Raw genomic sequence first — 22,041 nt, forward strand, 5'->3', positions numbered from 1 at the left:
ATATGTCAAGATAAGATCAAAAGAAAACCAGCGCAGCTAAACATCCCAAGAGCTACATGGGTACGGATGCAAAATTTGCTATGCCAGAATTCAGATCTAAATTATCAGAAATATTATAGAGACGAACATTATATAGACAGACATTCCTATGTGGGAAACTACTTACATGGTTTGCTTGTCAAGCTTAGAACAGTGAATGAACATTAAATCTGCAAATTGAGAATCTCTCAGGTTCATCCCCAACCATAGAGTTTACATCTTACATAGTTGGAGAATCCTTGAAATGGACAATTTCTAATGTTTGACATATTTTTTAGAGCAACCATGAACAGGATGGGTGAACAGGGGGGGGGGAAGACACGTGTCTGGAGATAACAGACAAGCGGTCTTTAAATGAAGTCACAAATTAATTAAATACTGATAATTCATTAAGGTAAAGTTTTACAAAACTGTAATGTTATTAATCAAGAGAAAGAAGTGTTATAAAAATCTAACAAATTAAGCCAGCATCACAACATACATTTTTTTAAAGTACACTAATATCAAGGACACATTAAAATAAAAAATAAAAGCAAACAGAACATTTCATTCTTTATAAAATTTTGGTGTTTTTAAATATCAGAAATAATGTGTTGCAGGTTTCTTAAATGTTCAAGAAAACGACTCCGAGTGCTGCTTTGCAGTGTCAGACGTGGAGGCTGCGCTGCGTTGGGTCAGTCTAAACATTGGTGCATTTGGAGGTGACCCAAGCCGTGTCACCCTAGTAGGCCATGGCACTGGGGCTGCTATAGCAAACGTTCTCCTCCTCCGCACCTCTGCCAGAGGTTCGTCTTTCATCTTCCAAAATTTTTTGTCAAGAGTTTACCAATTACTATTTATCTTACTGTTTTCAAAGTACTGTTTCCATCTGCTTATGATCTATTTTTGTTTTCCTTCTAGGACTGTTTCACCGAGTTACGCTGTTGTCAGGTTCCATGTTGAGTCCATGGGCCATCGTAAGACAGCCTCGAGAAGTCCTTCAAAGGATTCAAGAGCAAACCAATTGCCTTAACAAAGATCAACTTCTGCAATGCCTCCAATTGTTACCATTGAAGACTCTGATGGAAACTACTGTTGAAAGTCCAAGGTATGGATTTTTTCAAATCCATTACCAAAGTGATAAAGAAAACAATTCACCATTTCTTTAAAGATTTTACTTTTTATGAAGAATTGTATTCCTATTCTACAGCTGCAACTTATTAAAATGGGAAAGGTTGGTTGTTTGTGACTCAATTAAGAAAAAGTGATCAATATATCGCTTATTTTTAAAAGAGCTTATTTTATTAAAGAACATAGAATAAACATAATTAAAGAATTCTAAATATACCTAAAAAACATTAGGTACATTAGGTACTTCCAGAAACTTGAAAATTAATAATCATATCTTCAGTATGTATAACCCAAGAATGTTATAAAAATTTGACTATGAATCCTTTTAGGGTTATGATATAGACCCTAATTCTAATGTAATTGGTAATTTGTGATTGTTTCTTACATTCAGACCTTTTTTGGATTAGATTTAATTTGTCTGACACCAACACACTGGAGTACGTATTTTAAGATCAAAATGACTTAAGGATGAGTGTTGAAGGATGATGATGGGTTTTTTAATGACCAAGATCAGCTGGTTATTTAGGCAGAACCATTAATTAAGATTCCAATGATCAAGGACAGCTGTTTCCAGTTTCAAACCATTAACCACTACCATTACTTTAACCATTACTTTAACTACTGGCTTTTCTTGTGATCGAACTAGTAGCCTTCTCATTACTTGGCGAGCACTACATCTACTCAGCTACCCCGCTTTTTTGATGTCTTATGATATTTCCCTGCTTCACAGGGTATTAAATTCAACATGTTAAGCTTCACCGAAGTATTTTATCTCTGATTCCTGTGCCAACAGAAAGAAATGTTTACTACATCGTTTCCATTTAAAAAGAAAAAAACTGTGTAACATTTTTTAAATATCTTCAAACTAGAGAATCATGTTTTTTTTACTGCAGGAGTGAGTGAGAAATTTGTTTTGTTCTGAAAGGGTTACCGGTATCCCTATTGTTGATGTACAGGGTTATTACAAATGATGTTCATGATTTCATACATACATAAAATGTAGTTTTATTTGTTATACAAAGAAATAAAATGGTTACAACTTTTGAAAAACTCAAAACGTTTTGACACAGATACACAGAACTGTAAATGCTCGATACGGGAACCCCTTTTGGTACAACATATGTCAATAATGTAGTCAAGCTCTTGCTAGACTTTGAAAAGTGTGTCTAGGTCTATTGTTTCGATAGCATTGGTAATCCGTTGCTGGATCTCAAGTAATCTATCTGATAATAGTGGTGTGTACGCCTTATCTTTGATGTATCCCCACAAGAAAAAAATCAGGGGGTGATGTCCGGAGATCTTGTAGGCCAGTTCAGGGGTGTGTCATTATTAGGACCACCGAGCTTGTACCATATTTTAGGCAGCACATTGTTAAGTTCAGCCAGCCCTACTAAAAGTAACATTCAAATGCAGCCATTTCTCTTAAATTTCAAGTGTCACTTGCCAATATAGTGGTTACTAGGAGGATAATTTTTAAACCTGGTTCTAAAGTGTCGTTGCACACTAATAACAGATTGGTTAATGTAATATTCCAACTGGCAAAAAGCTTTCCTGCCTTCAAATTCAGCCATTACACAACACTTACAACAATTGACTTGACAAACAGCTGATATGCACCCAAACCAATGTAAATGAAACCTTATGAGTTTTTCTTTCCAATGGTACCAACTAAAATAGTCTTGAAACAAATTAACCCAGTAATATTTATAATCAAAATCAGGAACATCATTTGTAATAACCCCGTATTATGAGCAGAGTTTGTGGTTTCCTGCTAGGTTCAACATCCTTGAAAACCTAAAGTCTTTGGAATATTTTCATGGCATGTACAGTATGTGAATCATGGGTCCTCTTGATCATGAGCATGAGTGACAAGGTTCTGATAAATGTTTTCATCACAGGTTCCTGCCCCGCTTCGGTCTGTGGTTCCCCCGAAGTCCGTCAGCAGAGATTGAGCGAGCTGGAGACACGTTCATTGACAGACAACTGCTTCTGGGCCTTGTATCCCTCGAGAGCTTCAGTGACTTCTCTGCCGGACACATCGAGAATGGCCTTGATGTCAGCGAAAAAGATCAACTTTTACGGTACTGTACAACAAAAAATTTGGACCTTATTCAAGAAAGTTATCTGGAAATTAGATTGAAAATTTTGGCAGAGAATCAAAGTACATTCAGGTATCTGATTCGTTTCATCTAATGTAACTGTATAAAAATTTTAAATACACTTCATACACATCTGGCTTGATAAATAATTACAACAATTCATTTATTTATAAATGCTATTACCTTTAAATAGTCTATTTCTCGCGAAATTGAGTATGATAACTAAAATAAAATTTAGAAAATTAAAATGATTGCCAGATTGTAACTGTAACGCCTGGATAAGATTTTCCAAGCATGCAGGATACTCAACTAGATTCAAAGGCCATTTCATAATATGTCTTCCCCAAGATAAATCATGGGACAATAAACAATAGGACAACCGTGCGCTTTCAGCTCTCTGGTATGTTGGGGCGGAAATATACTTGTGACGAGCAAGGAAGAATCCAAACGGAGCAGCACTCTGTGTTGGAACTTACATCGCACTGGGCACAAGGTCTTCCTCCACCGTGAGCATTGTAGTACATTAGGGCGAGGGGGGTGTGCCCTTGACCCCAGCACTAGAGCTAGACACCACTAATTAAGTGTACCATGGATTTTATCCTCTGTTTCTTTTCTGTTTCACACATACCTGAAGGCAACAAAAAACTTCTGACTTGATCTTTTTCAACATTTCAGGACGTTTGTGAACAACGTATACCCTCATCATACTAAAGAGATTTTCTCTGCTGTGCGGAATGAGTACACAGACTGGAGTGACGCTCAAGACTCTGCGCTGACTGCGCGGAACTCTGCTTTAGCAGCACTTAGTGACGGACATACAGTAGCTCCACTAGTCAAACTGGCCTACTTACACTCCCGCCGCGGCGCAAACACATATCTCTTCCACCTTAACTATCAGGCAGACCATCAGATCACTTCCTTGGTAATCTATCCCTATCACGTTTGTAGTCAGAGCTAAATCATGTTCGTGTATTATTAAATTTAAATTGGTATTTACCTTTAAGGAATATCTGAAATTAGTGCATTTTTCATCATACTTTATCTTTGAACATGTAAACACTGGGGGAGAGTAAAAATAGCGATAATGTTTCAACCTATACAGAATATCACTTCAAAACCAAATGTTAGTCAATTTTTTTCTTCACTATTAGATGCAACTAAACTATGCAATGTATAAAATGTATATACATTTTTTTTACCTAAAGATATAAAAAATTAATGTAATAGTAGGAAATTTTACTTTAAACTAAAGAAATTCCTAGAAGAAAACACAATTTACTCCTTTGAGGAATTTTACAATTTAAAATATTGTGAATAGACAATAAGTGATTCACTGACTCTATTCATTGTACTTGTACATTTATGAATAAAGGAGATTTGATTTGAACTATTGGATGTAGTTTTTGTAAAATAATTGTTAAGTTTTAAAAAATTTTCATTCTTATTTATACATTATACAAATTTAATTCTGTTTAACTTGGATAAATCATATATTTCAAAATTCAGAATTATCTAAGTTGAAATAATTTTGTAAAATAGTTGAAAAACTATGAAATCTCTAACAAAAATTCTGTTTAAATTTATTTGTATTTTCTTAACAAAGCAAATGTTACTTAACATCCATTGCAACAGAAACACATCACTGGACCCTTAGTTTTCTGGGTCACAAAGTTATCCAACTCCATAATACCAATTATTGAACAATAGGACTAAGTAATTGAAACCCAGCATCTCATCCCCCGTTAGTTAAGAGCTTATGTAACTCAAACGATGCCAACAACTTGTTTCCTTTGATTAATTAATCAATTCCTGAATTTATATTCAGCAAGGGGTGTGAAATCCAGGTTAATTACTAATCTACAAATTAATTAAATGCATTGTAAAGTTATAGAAATTGTCTTTTATTCATACTCACTTACTTTGATTCAATTTATATTTTCCATCCAAACCCAGATTGTTAGGGATAAAAATTATTCCTGGACATTAAAAATATATTCATATTCCAAGCATTCAAAGTGGTATAAATACATGGGTGAAAAATATATATAATCTGAGATTATGTAAAATAAAATAGAAATGGTTTTGTTGTGTTTTTGTGCATTATGTTGTATTTTACCATTATAAAAATACATTCCACTTAATTTTAGGTCTTAGCTATGTATTCTGGTCCGATCTTTCATAACTAAACTAAAATTAAGTTCTGGTAGTGAATTGACGGAATTGCAATAAAAGAAGTAGTGGTGGTGGCTGAACCAAAACTGCAATGAAAGAAGTAGTGGTAGTGAATTAACAGAAAAGATCCCATTATCCCTCACTTGTGCACATTATACTGAAGAGTTTGTATTCGCTCAGGGTTTAGGTAGTGTGCGGGGTGACGCCCTTTCCTTTGTCCTTGGGGAACCTCTTCTGGCTCACAAGGTGGACTCTCAACTGGCCACAGTTGCCCACACTGTCCTTCGCTTCTTCACAAACTTTGCAAAGACTGGGTATGTTTTATGGAATTTTTGTATTGTACTTGGTTTATTTTATAAACCAATTGCTAAAGAAAAAAAAAACTAAGATCTGATCTCAAAACATTACATTAAATGACATTATTTCAATCTCAAGGCTGAACCCTAGACATAACTATCAACTCAGACAAAAAAGTGTTTCTAACTACAACCTGACATTCAGTTATTCATTGATAAAATTGATAATACAGCAGTGTAAGGTTGAACTAAAAACAGGCCCGCAGTTAGCATGTGACCCGCTATGGGCCCAAGAGGTAATGCGCCCCTCCTCCCCATTTAATATGAATTATCAAATAAAAATCGGCATATTTTTACGATATGACACACACAGCTGCAACATAACAACCATAATGCTCGTTCATTACTTTTGTTCATTTCATAAGAGTAATCACATATTAAAGTAAAAATGTAAACTAGCTCTTTCAATGAAATCAAATAAGTTTATTTTATTTCCAAGGGTACGTTTTTAAAAGTAAAATGGGTAAAGTTTTAAAACAGTTTGAATTCAAACAAATTTTGTTTTATTAAAGATTTAAGTACAAACATTTACTCAACTCTTAACACTCAACACTTGACAGTATTAGTTTTTGCCAAAATCTTTTTGTGGCAAACTCGTTATGACATCATCAAAGTTAATTTTTAGTGTTACATCACTAAGTTTGGTACACATTATCATTAATTAATGAAAAAATGAATTATTTTAGAAACTTATTTTTGTAAAGTTATTTTTCTGTCCAAACGTTTTCTGCCGCCCTCTTTCTCAATTCACTGCCACTTATTGGAGGTTTGCTCACATTACAGAAACAGCTTGTGATCTTACAATGAAGATCATGGTGAGCTTAAATACAATCATAAGTAAAAATACAACAATAACTAATTAGGTACTCACTAGCCAGCTGATAAAATGTTTCTCATGCAATTGAAAAAAGGGAACTAACATAAGAGAGCAATGAAAATAAGAAGTAAAAAATTACAAAGTAAGATAAGGCAACGAATAAGTAGTAACATTCGAGCAGTCATGAATGGGAACCGAGAGTGTGGAGGATTTTATTGTTGCACAGTTTGAAATATTTTCTGTTGCTTGCGCCCACAACAAAACCCAAAACTTCTTGGATGGGCAGGAAAGATTAGCTGTTGTATAATCTAGGCATATTTTCCTTGAATTAAATGGTGGATTAATATTTCAAACAAAATGTATAGAATTGGCCCTGCTAAAAAATATACAAAAATTGTAAGTAATAAATTAAATTTGTTATGATTTGAAGCAGGTACAAGTGACTTTTAATTGTTCCACTATCATGGAAATAATATTATGACCTAAAGGGTAAAAAACTTGTTATGTTTATTTGTTTTTCTTTGTAATTAAAATATTAGTTTCAATACCCATGCCCAAAAAGAGAACAAAAATAACAGAAGATAACACTTAAGATTGGTGCTATTGCAGAATATCATGTGCTATGAGTTGTAATTCAGTTGACCTGTTCCTAGGTGCAATTTAATTTTTAATTGTTAACTGTTTAAGGGACCCCAACTCACCAGGGGCTGAGCCAGATTATGAAAATGATAAAGCTGGATCTAACATTTGGGACATGTACGAACCTGTGAAACAGCTGTATCAGTCAATAGGTAAAATCTGACGTTAATACTCTTTCATTCATTTGTAATCTTGAGCACAACCAGTGAAGGGGCAAGTAAAATTAGCTGTTGTATAAACTAGGCATATTTTCCTTGAATTAAATGATGGATTAATATTTCACTTTCGTTGGTTGTTTCTTTTTTGTTGGCAATTCCATGAGTATTGTCCATTTTCATTTATTTTTTATCAATATTGATGCAATATTGCTTTTAGCAAAATTTCATTAGTAAATTTGTTGATATGCAATATAGTAGGTACTGTAAAACTATTTAATAGATATCGTTCATGCTAAACTTATTTTCCCAATTAGAGTAAAACATATCAAAACTATAATTTAGTACTAAACACAATATGCATGTATAAACTAAGCTTTCCCACAAGGGTTGAACTGAAGGTTTAGCTGTTGGAAAGTTTTGATAGTTAATATGTACAATATGACATAGGTACTTCAGAGGTTCAAAATGACAGGCAAATTATGTTTTTATGCAAATTGGTTATTTAAATGGTTAATTGGTTATTGCTTGTTTAAATGGTTATAATCCTAATTTAAATAGGTACTCTAGAATAGCCCATTCAGACAATGATAAAAAAATACCAATCCTTTTTTTGTAATTTTTGCTATAATTCTTTTAGATGAATTCAAGGGTTGTCTGTGTACCTATTAAGATCTCCAAAGAGATGAAGTAGCCTAGGTTAAATCTGACACCAAAAATGTGTCCTTTATTTCCTCTACAACAGTTAGATAGTTTGTACCCTCTTCACAAGGCTTCGATGACCCTTATTAAAATCCATTTGTATTTAACAAATTTGTTCAAATATGTTGGCATTTGGCTTATCAATAACTGAACATGTGGCTTTGATGGCATATACAACTTGTAAACCGAGTTAGAACAATGAAAATGATAAATTTGATGAAAATGAATGACAAAGTTATCTGGGAAAGTGACATGAAAAAGGCTAACAGTGCAATAACAATCACAATATGTTGTTTTTGTTGTTTCAGGAGAAGTGACAGAGGTAAACAGTCACTACCGAGGACACAAGATGGCTCTTTGGTTGAATCTCATCATACAGCTGCTGTCTTCAGATGAAGACCCTCTACGGTACACAGAGTTTGACCAGGATGAAGACAGTCTGTATGCAGGTAGAAATCATCTTGATTCAGACTGTATAGCCAAACAAGGGTGTGTTGTTGTTAGCCTCGTGGGTAGCGTCTTGAACTTGCGTCTTTGGTATGGTCCACTATTACTTGAATTGTTTCATGTTCTTCGTTAGAAAGTTCCACTGGATTTGAAGCCAACCAAAAAGCATAACAATTCAGGCCCGTTTTTGACCCTGTCAGCGCCCTAGGCACAACTATATAGTAGCGCCCCTTTGCTATATATATATATATATACAGGGTGTCCACCGACCAGGAAAACTGGGAATCCGTGAATTATGCTTGAGTTTTTTTGAACCAGGAAATATGAGTGAATTTTGTATATGCACCTGGAATTTTCAATTTACCGCCATTGCAAATAACAATAGTTACGTTTCCGTGACCGCGTGAGACGACAATATGTCTACACACGGCAACGAGGGATTATCAGAATTTTCCGCGATCGAAGAAGACGATGGTGATTGAATTGATTTGAATTAAATATCTACAGAGCCACGAGGGATGATCAGAATATTGTCGCGATAACGGAAGGCGATGATGATGTCCACACGAACGCAGGAAACAGCAAAAATTTTGCCCCGATTGCAGAAGACGATGATGATCGCCACAAGATGGCAGGAAATGATTACCATTTTGCTGCAATCGTGGGAGGCAATTGCTATGTACAAACAACCGCGGGGGACGATCAATGATGTCTTCACGGCCGCGAGGGATGTTTAGAATTTAATGGCGATAGCGCAAGACGCGATGATAATGTCCATACAATCGCGGGAAAATTCAGAATTTAGCCTCATTTGCGGAACACGATGATGATCTCCACAAGATGGCATGAAATGATTACCATTTTGCCTCAATCGTGGGAGGCAATTGCTATAAACAAACGACCGCGGGGTACAATTAATGATGTCTTCACGGCTGCGTAGGGTGATCAGAATTTTGCCTCATTCGCGGTACACGATAATTATCTCCTCACGACCGCGGGAAATGTTCATATATTGCCGCGATCATGGAAGGCAATAATTATGTATACACGACCGTGAAAAATAGTCAGAATTTTGCCTCAATTGCGGGAGTCGGTTACGATTTCTACACGGCCGGGAGGGATTTTTGGAAGTTTACTGCGATCATGCAAATACAACTACCAAATTTTTTTATTTCCCAATTTTTTGGCGCCCCCCAAAAAAGCCAATTGCCTCGCGCCCTAGGCACGTGCCTACCGTGCCTATTCGGTAAATCGGCCCTGTAACAATTACAACAAAGAATAATTTACATTATTATCTGTTTATAGCAGATTCCACAGTTAGAAAATCTATTTTATGTTATACCCTCTCGAAATCTACTCTCCATTTGCACTCTCTATGAAATATTTCGTAACATGACACAATCTATATTACTGCCCTCAATGCTTTTATCAACTTTTATCTAGATATGTATGATTTTCTATCACTGAAATATTTACTAAAACTACAGTACTTTGTCAATTATTGTCAAATGCTAAGTAAATTGTTCTTCATTTTAATTATATTTTACAAACTTGGAATTTTCACCCTGCAGTTAATACAAATCAATTTTTCTTACAACTGTCAATTATTTTTCAGGAGTAGTAAGACCAAAGATTTCAAATCGGCCATCAACTGTGGTGCCATCTGTGAGAGCAATCGCACCAGAAGGACAAGATTGTGTTTGGAATGCTTCAGGAGGAACGATAGAGAGGCCTCTAGGGATGCCAACTCCACTGTCACTACCAGGGGCATTGAGTCTTGGGCACTGGGGCATCACCCTAGCCGTTGGCTCTATCCTCTTGATTTGCAACCTCCTCTTGTTTGCAACAGTTTGTCGTCGCCACCGTATCACTTACGAATTACGAGTCCAAAGTCTCGGACAAGATCGGCTGGTGGTGAAGAGTCAAAGTGCTCCAGAACTTGCAAATGCCTCCTTTCATTCCGAATCATCACCACGAGTTCTCAAACGAGGTGTACCCCTCCATAAGTCTCCAGTGTGAAATAAAATATTTCCATATAAGGGCTGATAATGAGTTTTTGTAGGGTCGAAATTATTGTTTTAAGTTCATGCCAAGAGCATGTAAAACACTTTTCCTAGAGGTGCAAACACAATTTTTCACCACCGGTTGAAGAGAAAATGCAGCATTCAGAGAGAAATAACAGTTTTGAAATTATAGACAAATTAAGAAAAACTTTATTTTTATTTTAAAGGTGAACTCAAGGATTATATTTTCATCCAGTCATATCAATTCAGGCTCTTGTCTTGCCCCACATCACAAGCAGTGTTTAATAGTAACAGGAGATATTTTTATATTCTGTTACCCAAAATAAAATAAAAAATATGACCTTCTTTCTTGTACTGTACCCATTATTTTCAGATTCCTAGAATACCAGGGACAGGAAATTAAAACACATTGTATATCTGACAATGTTTAGTGGAAATGCATTAATTAAAAACTTATACTTATTTCCAACAGTTTTATCTCAAATTAATATGAAACCGTTGCCAAGTTTTGACGTATTGATATCAGTTTTGATACAAGTTTTAAGCTTTTTTATTAACAATTTTTTACTTATTTTTATGCTCAATGGGAATGCAGCTTTTTACTACCCAAAACTGCAGTAGGTGGTCATAATAATGGCTTTTGAATACATGGAACAGAGGTTTCAAAATGTAAACATAGTAAGGGTGGGTTTGTGGCACAATTTGCTTTTAGTATAAGTTCATAGCCTGTTTTGATATATAATTTGACTCTCAAACTTTCTTTTTGAAAATAATGCTGGAGTGTTTCAATGAGTTAGCAGAAGATAGATGAGCATGGTCAAATGCTAAAATAAAACTCAAAACTTATTTTTAATAGTTTTTTCTTGGCTAGTTTTTTATTAGAGTTGATTATATAAATTATGGCCAAAATAGCATTTTACCACATCATGTACTTCAATACAAATTTAAGTTATTTTCTCATCTAATATATTTTGTTCAGTAATTTATGATGGAAATCACCAATGGATTAAATATAAATCAAGTTGGTTGCTACATCTAACCCTTCAATTGCCATCTCGATCATAGTTAATCTTCTGGGAAATATGACTAATTTATACACACATATGGTATGTTATATTTCTTGTAAAAGATAAAACTAGCTAAACATACCTAAATTTTCTTGAATGTTATAGACTTAGAGTTAAAAATATGGCCAGATATCAAAAGATGAGTTAAATTTGTTTGGATAAAGTTACAAAACACTTTTTGTATTTACAAATGTTTACTAAATTTAAACCTTTTTTGTCTTTGGAATATCAGAATTTGTATTGTTGCCAACCAGATCACTAAACATGCAGAAACAGCTTAAGCCAGGCTCACACTCGTCTTTAAACCCTTAACAGTTACAGTAATCTAGCCAATGCAGCAGATTAGTATCAGCTATTGTATTACCCTTCCCCACTTCCATTGTTTTGAGATTCAGCGACATTGTACAAACCAATTCTCCCTTCATAAAGCCTAAAGAAGCCCTTTGTCAATGAACACCTGCACTTCCTCCAAATCTTTGTAATTAATAAGTTGTGCAAATCCCTTATAAAGTACCTACTGTGTTAATTTATCATTGGCGTGTAAAATCTTTCTTGTAGTATACACCATATACAGATTGTGTAGTGGAATTAATTTTGTTCAGATTTTGGTACAGATCTACAAAGGTGCATCACTAAGGTATTTAACACAGCCAACCCACTTGTGCATATATTGGGGCATGTAAGAAAAGGTAGTAAATGTGAACTGGAATTTGTAGGATACCCACATAGATATGGGTATCCTGCAAACCCAATAAGATATTTCAATGTCCAGAAACCCCATTTGGATCATGGCATATCCAGCAAACCCACTCAGTTACAATATCCAACAACCACACTCGGATATTGCAATATCCAGCAACCACACTTAGATCCTAGAATAGTCAACAACCCACTCCGATATTACAATATCCAACAACCAAACTCGGATCCTGGGATATTCAAGAACCCACTCAGATACTATTATGTCCAGCAAACCCACTTAGATATAGGAATGTCCAGCAAAACCTCTAAGATACTGGAATGTCCAGCAAACCCACTCAGACACTGGAATATTCATAGATAACCCACTCAGATATACTGAAATATCCAGAAAAAAACCACTGTTTATCCATAAGGTTCTCAAACGTTAATGGAAATTCAACAAGGTATTATAGCCACACCACCAAAGTTCGGTTATTTGTATTTTTAATACTTTGTAAGTATCCGTCTAGTTTTTTGTAATAAAATTCAAATATATGTACATTTTCCTGGTCCAAAACCTGCCTTAGCTCTTAAAGAGTTGAGAAAGTAATTTAAATAGCAAGTAACTTAAGCTGAAAAACCAGTTTATAGTAAAAGTGTCTAAGCCTAAGAAAAGGTTCTCTCCTTTATATTCCCAATCAATCAAGGAAATAACAAAACCTACGATGTGTAATATCATTGACTATACACCTCTACAGAGTATGTATAGTCAAACATATACACTATACATATACACCATACACATTCTTATGGTGTAGAGGTGTATAGTCAATGGTAATATATATTCAACATAGGTCTAACGGCTATGTGGTACTGTTAAGTTCTGATAGTATATTTTAATATTTTTAATTCAATAAAAATTATTTTTAAAACAGTTTACCTAAGAAAACAGGATTGATTCTTAGATTAGGTTTACTGCTTCATAGAAGTTGCTTATAACCCTAAATATTGGCTACCTACCTAAGAAAATTTGAAAACAACACTACTTTTTCACGATTGTATGGTAAAAAATCAAGTAAATCACAAAACATATAGCACTCTCATCAATAATATTTTTTTAATTTTTTAATAATCTAGGATTTGGTTATATAATTTTACTGATAGGGATGGATTGACTTGGATACCATGAACAATGAACCGTGGAAAAATGAATAAATGTTGGGATCTATATGATGAAGTATTGATTTGATATATTTATAAAACATCACATCATTCCATGGTGTATATTTGTACACCACTCTTTCCAAAGTAGAGGTTACAATAGTTAAGTGTAAACATAGACCATAAATATTGGGACAACACAGATTCCTTGTTACAGGTTTTTTAAGTTGGTTGGTTCTTTTGGACAGCAAATGTTGTATGGAAGAACCTTCCTTGTTTTCTTTTCAAATCCTATTTTACTAGCCAATCAGAACGTTGTTAAGATATTTTTTTATCTAAATAATTTCTTTTTCATCACTCTGTAACGAAAGTAACTATTTTCGATAACAGCTGACATCAATGAAAGTAGTCTTTTCCCAAGCTCTAATTGACTAGCTGATTTTCCCTTGCTCTCGGTTAGTTCTCCATTTACTCACTATGCGCGCTAGTGTTTTGTTACGGTTTAATTTAATGATTTGAATAAGCTTTATGTATTAATAAAACTTGTTTGATTCTTTTATTTTGATGTAAAAAAAAAATTGAGAAATATACCTAGGTTCCTTTTAGAAGATTTTATTTTATATTGATGTTCAAACAAATTAATTTAGAGATAAAATAGTTGTAATATTACTGAGGTCTGTTATTCTGTGTTTGTGTATTTTTGCGTGGTGATGAAAAGTATCCTTCATAACTCGTACCGAAAGTTATTTTCCGGCACTTGCTCCATTATTCCTGTCCTCGGCTTCGCCTCGTACATGAAATTGGGGTTTCTTGTGTTAGGCGTTAAAAACTTGAACGTGCGCCGGAAAATGCCACTTTTGGTCCTAGTAATGAAATATACTATTCCTGTCAACAATACCTGTTTTACAATAGGTGGCAAAGTTCTATATTGGTGGTCAGAAGTATTTTCAGAATCGCTTAAGTGAGTCTCCTATTAGCTGAAAAATGTGAGAGTGTGAGTAGAAACCAGGCTCTCCTATAGAATATGAACATAGTATACTCATAACAAAGTTCACTGACTTTAAACAAACGTAATGTGATTTTATACATTCTTGTAAGAAATAAAATATGGAGTTTTGTACATATTATGAAGTGAACATTTTATGTAAAAGATCTGTTTATAAGTGAAATAAACTTATATTTCTCGTTATGCATAATCTCATACATGTAAAAGATTTTCCTGGATCCATTCCCAAATATTTTAAATTCTGAATGTATAATAATAAACTAATTAAATTATAAGAAGCACAAGTTGAATCAAATTCAGTGCTACCTTTGTAACTGCCATACTAGTACTAGTAGACTAGTAAAATTGTTGGCTAACCTAGAAGTAATTGTAATATCATTTCTATCAATGGATTCTTATGTAAAAATGGCTGAAAAAAACGATGGTGAAAAGTCTACCACTCTACGGAGGTGCGTTGGCCTTGTATGAAAGGTTTTTCAAAATGGCTACCGTAAATATTTATGTTTTTAGCCAATAAGTCCTAAACTATTACAGGTAGCTTAAATAAGTAAATGAGTAAATTTTAAAGAATCAAATTGCGCAACTTTTGGTATATAATAAGTTACAAGTCCTTACATACTTAAAGAAAATAATGTAGTCAGTAAATTTTAATAGTTTATTGTTATTCAGAGAAATGTTGAGTTATGGATTTTAAGTTGGCAACAATGATTGTTTTGTACCAGCTTAGAGTTCTTATTGTTGTTGTTAATATTTCTACATGTTTCTAGTTTACTTTCATGTTCAGTAGTGATGTTTTTAATTTAATTTTAGTGAAATTAGTGTTGCGATGGGGATGTTAATCCCCCTTAGTATGACAACTGAAAATAGAAAAATGAATATCGAAACAGGTTTTATTTGTGAACAAATTATACACGACAGTTGTGAGGTGTTATCTCTCACTCAAAAAGAAATTGAAGCAATACACTGAAAATTACTGAATTCCATGTAATTTTTGGTAAAAAATTAATAAAAAATGTAGAGCGCAGTTTATTGACTTAAAGTCTTCATTCAGAAAGCGGGAGGATGAAACCAGTTGTTCTCGTTTGACACGTTTTAGTGAAACCTATTTTGATTTCAAAAGTAATTGTTTGTTGTGCACAGCTGAATTAAGCCTAACATATAAACAGAGGAATAAAACGAACGGTTTAAAGCTCGGACGCTAAACTTAAGAACATCAGTGCTAGAAAAGTGCAACGAATGTAAAGATGAATGGGCTGTCAAAGTCAAAATACGGCTTCTAAATGTGTATGATTTGCCTGCTATGAAAGCATGTTATCACAAACAATGTTTAGTAAAATTTCGAAATGGAAAATCTATACCACACCAATTAGTGACATAAGCTCTGCCAGGTCGCCCATTCTGCTGCTGCACATAGAGGTACAAGTATGCCTGATCACAATCCACATCTCCTGAGTGTTTTATTCAATATTCTGCTGACAACATTAGCCACAATATAATTAGACTTGATGGTAATGGAACTTTCCATTGCATGGGTATTATAGCTAGCGTAGTTCCAGCAGGGGCATTTTCTGAGGTTATCAAGAAACGTAATGTTTCTTATGAAGAGAGCTTAAGGACGTGGAAGATTTCCATTAGGCTACAGTGTATCCTTCTCAGGATAGTCGAATGCGGTTTCTGAAGTTAAAGTATACATATCGTTTAGTGGTATTTACTCAGGGGAGGTATAGAAGAGGCTACGATGACAGCTGTGGGCTTCTTATTAGCTGAGGGAACGCCATTACCGTAACAAAACGTTCGCAGCCATCGGCTTCGGTGGTCTAGTGATTAGCGTGCCGGGCTGATATACTGTAGGTCCCGGGTTCGAATCCCGCTGGTAGCACTAACTTTTTGTCCAAGATTTTTTTATTATCAGCAAGTTTGGTTGGTTTGGTTCGGTTATTACAGTTTAATTTTATTATTAAGTCATTATAAAATTTTAATTGAGCAAATTCTAGTTTTATTTAATAAAGAGAATTATTTTTCCGATTACTAAACTTTTGTTATATTATTTCTTTATCAGCAAGTTTGGTTAGTTCGGTTAGGTTATGATAGTTTAATTTTATAATTACAAAATAATAAAATTGAATTTGAGACATTTATAATTTTATTTTATTAACAGAACTATTTTTGCTATTAGTAAACCTTCATTGCCAAAGTTCTCTCTACTACAGCGCTGTTCACGGAGGAATTTTGAACTAAATGCCTCATTCGTACCTCCCCTAAGTCAGACCCTCGTTTAATGTACCTATGAGGTAATTGATCTAAATACTGTATGTGCTTGGTCATGAAAAATAAATAGTTTCCATGGTAATCATGAAAATAAATAAATTGGAATAAGAATTAACACTAAACTTTTATGGCCAATGGGGTGGAGCCCCAGGACATCGGATTTTCGAAACATGATTAGTCATTTTTGTGTTGTCCAAATTACTACCTACTCTTATGAAAAGTTTCAGCCCAAATGGTTCTCGAGTTTTGCGTTCTTACTGAAAATATATCATTGCCACACAATCTCGTTTGTGATATATATAGTATAAGTATTATACTACTAGCAGAGTACCCGTCCTTCGTGGGGGTTGGCAAATAAGTACATAAAATGCTTATTGCAGTTATACTCAATCTTTGCGTTTGAAATGTGAGAAGACACGGTTTGAGAAAATTTCCTCCCTCAAATTTACGGTATGCAATAGTATTTATTACACATCTACCATAGTCACAATGCTCTACCACTTCACCTACACAATAGAGAAAAATAATTATTAAGTATTCGCAAAATATCACAAATTATTCATGAAATTAAAAACAATCCTACTTTTACAGTTCTCATTTGTATCACAGGTTTTTTTTGCTGCTTAGTTCAAATTAGCTTTTTTCATAAAATGCACTGAAATTGAATTAAAAACATCACTACTGAACATGAAAGTAAACTAGAAACATGTAGAAATATTAACAACAACAATAAGAACTCTCAGCTGGTACAAAACAATCATTGTTGCCAACTTAAAATCCATAACTCAACATTTCTCTGAATAACAATAAACTATTAAAATTTACTGACTACATTATTTTCTTTAAGAATGTAAGGACTTGTAACTTATTATATACCAAAAGTTGCGCAATTTGGTTCTTTAAAATTTACTCATTTAATTATTTAAGCTACCTGTAATAGTTTAGGACTTATTGGCTAAAACATAAATATTTACGGTAGCCATTTTGAAAAACCTTTCATACAAGGCCAACGCACCTCCGTAGAGTGGTAGACTTTTCACCATCGTTTTTTTCAGCCATTTTTACATAAGAATCCATTGATAGAAATTATATTACAATTACTTCTAGGTACAGGTAAATTTTAAGCTATTTTTACTAGTCTATAGTTGGGCAGTTAGAAGAATCTTCCAACTGGCGTTCCATTAAAAGTCTATTCGTCATCAATTATCAACAGATAAACAAGTTGTCAAACAGTAGGTTGACCTATACAGAGCAAATCTTGCCAGAGAAATCAAAATATGTGACTTGGGTGACATTGCATGGCGAAGTAGTGGAGGGTGGGGATTTGGCACATTCAACTCAAGAGTTTGCCTCAAAAGGGGTTTCTCTAAAAAACTCAATGCAAATCAGACAAAAAATATAGGTGTAAGCCTGCAAATATAGAAAACGTGTGAACAATTTTTTTTGCTTTTTTTTAAGCGTTGCTGTTGAGAGCATCTTCAGCCGTTTTTGGTCTAAAAATCCATAGTTTAGGAAGCAAGGCTAAGTAAGAGTTAAGATTTTTTGCTACAAAATGTTCAAAAACTTTTCAGTTTTACTATCAAATTTAAAATAGCAACTATTCTTTCCAGTAAAAATAAAGTTACTTATAAGTATAAACTATATAAGCTCTATTTTTTCTGTTTTCAAAGGTTCAAGGTTTGAATGATGCCTCATAGCATCTTTCTTACTTACTTACTTGATACTTGATGTCTTTGTTTCTGACCCTGCTTGTGGAATTGACTGCGTCAGATGCCTTTCGGCTATTTCTTTCCTGTGAATAGTAGGATTTCTTATGCATCATTCAGGGAGTATACTGGCCATTCTAAAAGTTCCTGTCTGATGTGGTTCTTGAAATTTGAAGTTGGGAGGCTTTTCACGTCAGCTGTGAGAGGCTGTTGAAAAGTTTTATGGCTGCAATTGGAAAAGATTTTTGTGTTTTACTCAGCCTGCATCTTTGGACTTCCAGAATCCAGATTTTGTGCTTTACGAGTTTGATGTTGGTGTATGGTAGTTCTGTTGTTAAAAAGATTGATATTCTGTTTGATGTATTTTAGAGAGTTGAAAATATACTGGTGAAGACTGGTGAAAATATACTGGTAAACTGTGAAGATTCTGAATTTTTTTTAAAGAGGTTTACAGTGTTCAAGGTCATGATTCGAAACCATAACTGTTAGCGTATTTTTCTGCAGAATAAGAGCATCACTGCAGGCAGCTGAGTGTCCCCACAACAGAAGACCATAGTTCAAATGACTGTGGAACAAGGCATGATAAATTCCCAAAAGGTGATCCACAGTAAACGCCTTTGTTAATTTCCTCAGAAGACAAATTACTCTTGATAATTTTGCACAGACCTTGGCAACATGAAAGTTCCAATCAAGCCTGTTATCCAACCAGAAGCCTAGAAGTTTGACTGGTTTATTGTTCCCCTCTGGAATTTCTCTTTTAAGAGATGATAAAATTTGTTGAGTCTTTATCTTCATTCAGTTTTAACTTATTGCTCTGGAACCAGTTTTTAGCAGAGGTGAAGGTTTCATTGGCATCTGACATCTGACGTCTGACGTCATTGGTGTCTTCAGCACTTAATCCTCTGTTTACCAAGGTTGAGTCATCGGAAAAAGAAGTCTTTCCATTCAGATCCAGGTCATTTATGTGTATAATGAAGAGCAGAGGGCCAAGAATACTTCCCTGTGGGACGCCATGGTCCACAGGCCTACATTGAGAGACAGCTCCATCTAAGGAAACTATCTGTTTACGGTTGTCTAAGTAATCAGTAAGCATATGGAGTGCAACACTACTAACTCCATATAGGCCGACAGCTTCTTGAGCACGATCTTGTGGCTGACACAGACAAATGCCTTACTGAGGTCACACATAGTTAAGGCAAGAATCCCTCCCTACTCAAAGGTGTTGTTTATGCTCCATGAAGAATATCAGAGCACTGACAGTTGACCTATCCCTCCGAAATCCATGTTGAGAGGTAGTTATCCTCAAAGTAATCCAGCAACTAAGATTTGATGATGGACTCAAGTATCTTAGAGAGCCCCGGCAATATAGAAATAGGTCGGTAGTTTTAAATTACACTAAAATCTCTTTTTTTATGAATTGGGACAGTTCTAGCTATCTTCAGACACTCAGGGAAGACCACCGACCAAGCATAGGTTTATCAGTTCTGTGAGTGGATCTATTATATGATGTATAATTGATTTTAAGATATGGCAAGAAATACCGCAGTAGTCGGGACTGGCAGGGTTCTTCAAATTTTTAACTATATTAATTATTTGATTGGGACTCACCATATTGAACTGACTCAGCGTGCATTCTGCGGTTCTTCTTACATTGGTTCCGTCACAGTTCCACACCTTTCCATTGGGGTCCTCGGTTAGCGACTGCACAATCTCCTCCACTGACCTGATGAAAAAGTTATTAAAATCGTCAGGGCTGTTAACAGAGCTTGGTACATCCGGTGTAGGTGAATTGATCTTAACCCACGCAGCTTTGCATTTTCAGACACGCTTCAATGTAACTCATGTTTGCTTTTTTCTTAGCTTCCTGCACCTTGATCCTATAAGACGTTTTAGCCTTCAAATAGAACGAGAACAGCCTATCATTATTTCTACTACTATTTTCAGATTTTTATCAGTCATGCACGGCTTTTACATAGTAACTATGTCTTTTGAGATCTGGTGTATGCAAGGATTTATCTAGTAGGCCTTCTTCATAATTGTCTGGTTTTCTGCCACTAGAAGATTTCTTATGATAACTCTTACAGGGAAAGACTGTGTTAAAATTAAAAACAAGTGTTTCAAGAAACTGATCAAAAGTGTGACCTGGATCCTGGCTTAGCATGTTATTTTGACATGGCGTATTGGCCAATTCTCTCTGAAGCAAGGGAATATTTTCACTTTATACAATTCTTTTTGAAAAACTATTAAGTTTATGCCAAGAATGATTAGACTGGGTGCTTACCAGGGCAGCATCCAAGTTCACCTCCATTACAACAGCAAGGTGGTCAGCAACCACTATTGACACCTTGTAGTCCCAGGAATCCAGATTGGTGGCCATGGTGTCAAGGCAGGCCTCCTCATCATCATTATCATTATTCAAAGTCATCAGAGGGCATTCATCATCAAGGCCAAAGTCATAAGAGTAACAATAAAGTAAGTATGTTAGTGCGGCACTTAGGTTATGCAACACAGTCATGAAAACAGCCTACTTTCCCAAAGTTACAAGGGTGGTTTATTAAGTAAGGGCTGTTTTTGTGTATAGCTCCGTAGTTCACGTGTACACCAAAACAAGGCTCCTTGTCGCTTAATGGCATTCTTTGTGAACAGAATGACACCTTTTTGCAGCTCTGTAGCTAATGTGCACGATTCACTGTGTGTTTTTAAATTTTTTTAAGTTATTGAAGCTCCCACCGTGTGAGTCATAAGGTCAGTGATACGTTTTTGACCACAAGAAACATAATTTATCTGATGCTGACACTCATCCCCAGATGACTGAAGTTTATGGCCCTAATGCAATTAGAGGTAAGATACATTGAGGGAGAAGTGGATAAATTGGCTAGGGAGTTTAAAAATGGCTGTGAAAATTTTCATTTTGGAAGAAAATGTGTTTTTGGTGGGTACCCAGACATCTCACAGAAGAACCCAAAGGAAAAAGGTTTTCACGGCCATTTTACACCCATTTTTACCAATTTCCGCACTTTAGCCTTACTCACTGCATTAAGGACATAACCTTCAGTCATCTGGCGATTAATATGTCAGCATTGATGTTTCTTGTAATCAAATGATGTAACACTGACCTTATCTCACACATGGTGCGAGATTCTATGATTTAAAAAAATCTTAAACACACAGCGAAGGCTACACGTCAGCTACAGAGCTTCAAAAGGTGTAATTCTGTTCACAAATTATGCCAGTAATCGGCGAGGAGTCTCATTGCAGCTTAGACATGATACGTAAAAACAGTCCTTACTTAAAAAACTAACTTTACTTAAAAAACAATCCTCATAATTTTCTGAAAACTAAGTAAACTTCAACATAAGTACAGTAGAACCTCAATAACAAGAACCTTATAGGGCCGGTTTAACATGACTTGTTGTCAAGGTTGACTACTTATCGAGGTTTGCAATAACATGTGATAAGGGGTTGAATAAATTTAAGAGGCTTTGAAAATTACACTTGTTATCAAGGGTGACTTTTTATCGAGGTTCCACAGTAATAGGAACAAGTATGACATAGATTCAGTGACAGAAGTATGCTGCCAGAATATTGCAAA

At 34.9% G+C, this 22,041-nt stretch overlaps 1 protein-coding gene across 1 annotated transcript in view; it reads left to right on the forward strand.

Annotated features, from left to right (window-relative positions):
* The window catches only part of LOC128997873 (neuroligin-1-like), a 129,324-nt gene extending 114,666 nt beyond the window's left edge, over nucleotides 1–14,658 (forward strand). Inside the window, exons 5-12 of the mRNA XM_054423651.1 lie at nucleotides 639–824; nucleotides 940–1,126; nucleotides 3,048–3,230; nucleotides 3,924–4,170; nucleotides 5,601–5,734; nucleotides 7,281–7,384; nucleotides 8,398–8,538; nucleotides 10,152–14,658. Of these exons, the coding sequence (XP_054279626.1) occupies nucleotides 639–824; nucleotides 940–1,126; nucleotides 3,048–3,230; nucleotides 3,924–4,170; nucleotides 5,601–5,734; nucleotides 7,281–7,384; nucleotides 8,398–8,538; nucleotides 10,152–10,555 (1,586 nt within the window). The 3' untranslated portion in view covers nucleotides 10,556–14,658. The remainder of the gene's footprint in view (nucleotides 1–638; nucleotides 825–939; nucleotides 1,127–3,047; nucleotides 3,231–3,923; nucleotides 4,171–5,600; nucleotides 5,735–7,280; nucleotides 7,385–8,397; nucleotides 8,539–10,151) is intronic.
* Nucleotides 14,659–22,041: the final 7,383 nt, after the last annotated feature.

This window comes from Macrosteles quadrilineatus, unplaced genomic scaffold (assembly GCF_028750875.1).
Source record: "Macrosteles quadrilineatus isolate MER2022 unplaced genomic scaffold, UCM_ALF_1.0 Scaffold_7__1_contigs__length_78375512, whole genome shotgun sequence".
Taxonomy (NCBI): Eukaryota; Metazoa; Arthropoda; class Insecta; order Hemiptera; family Cicadellidae; genus Macrosteles; species Macrosteles quadrilineatus.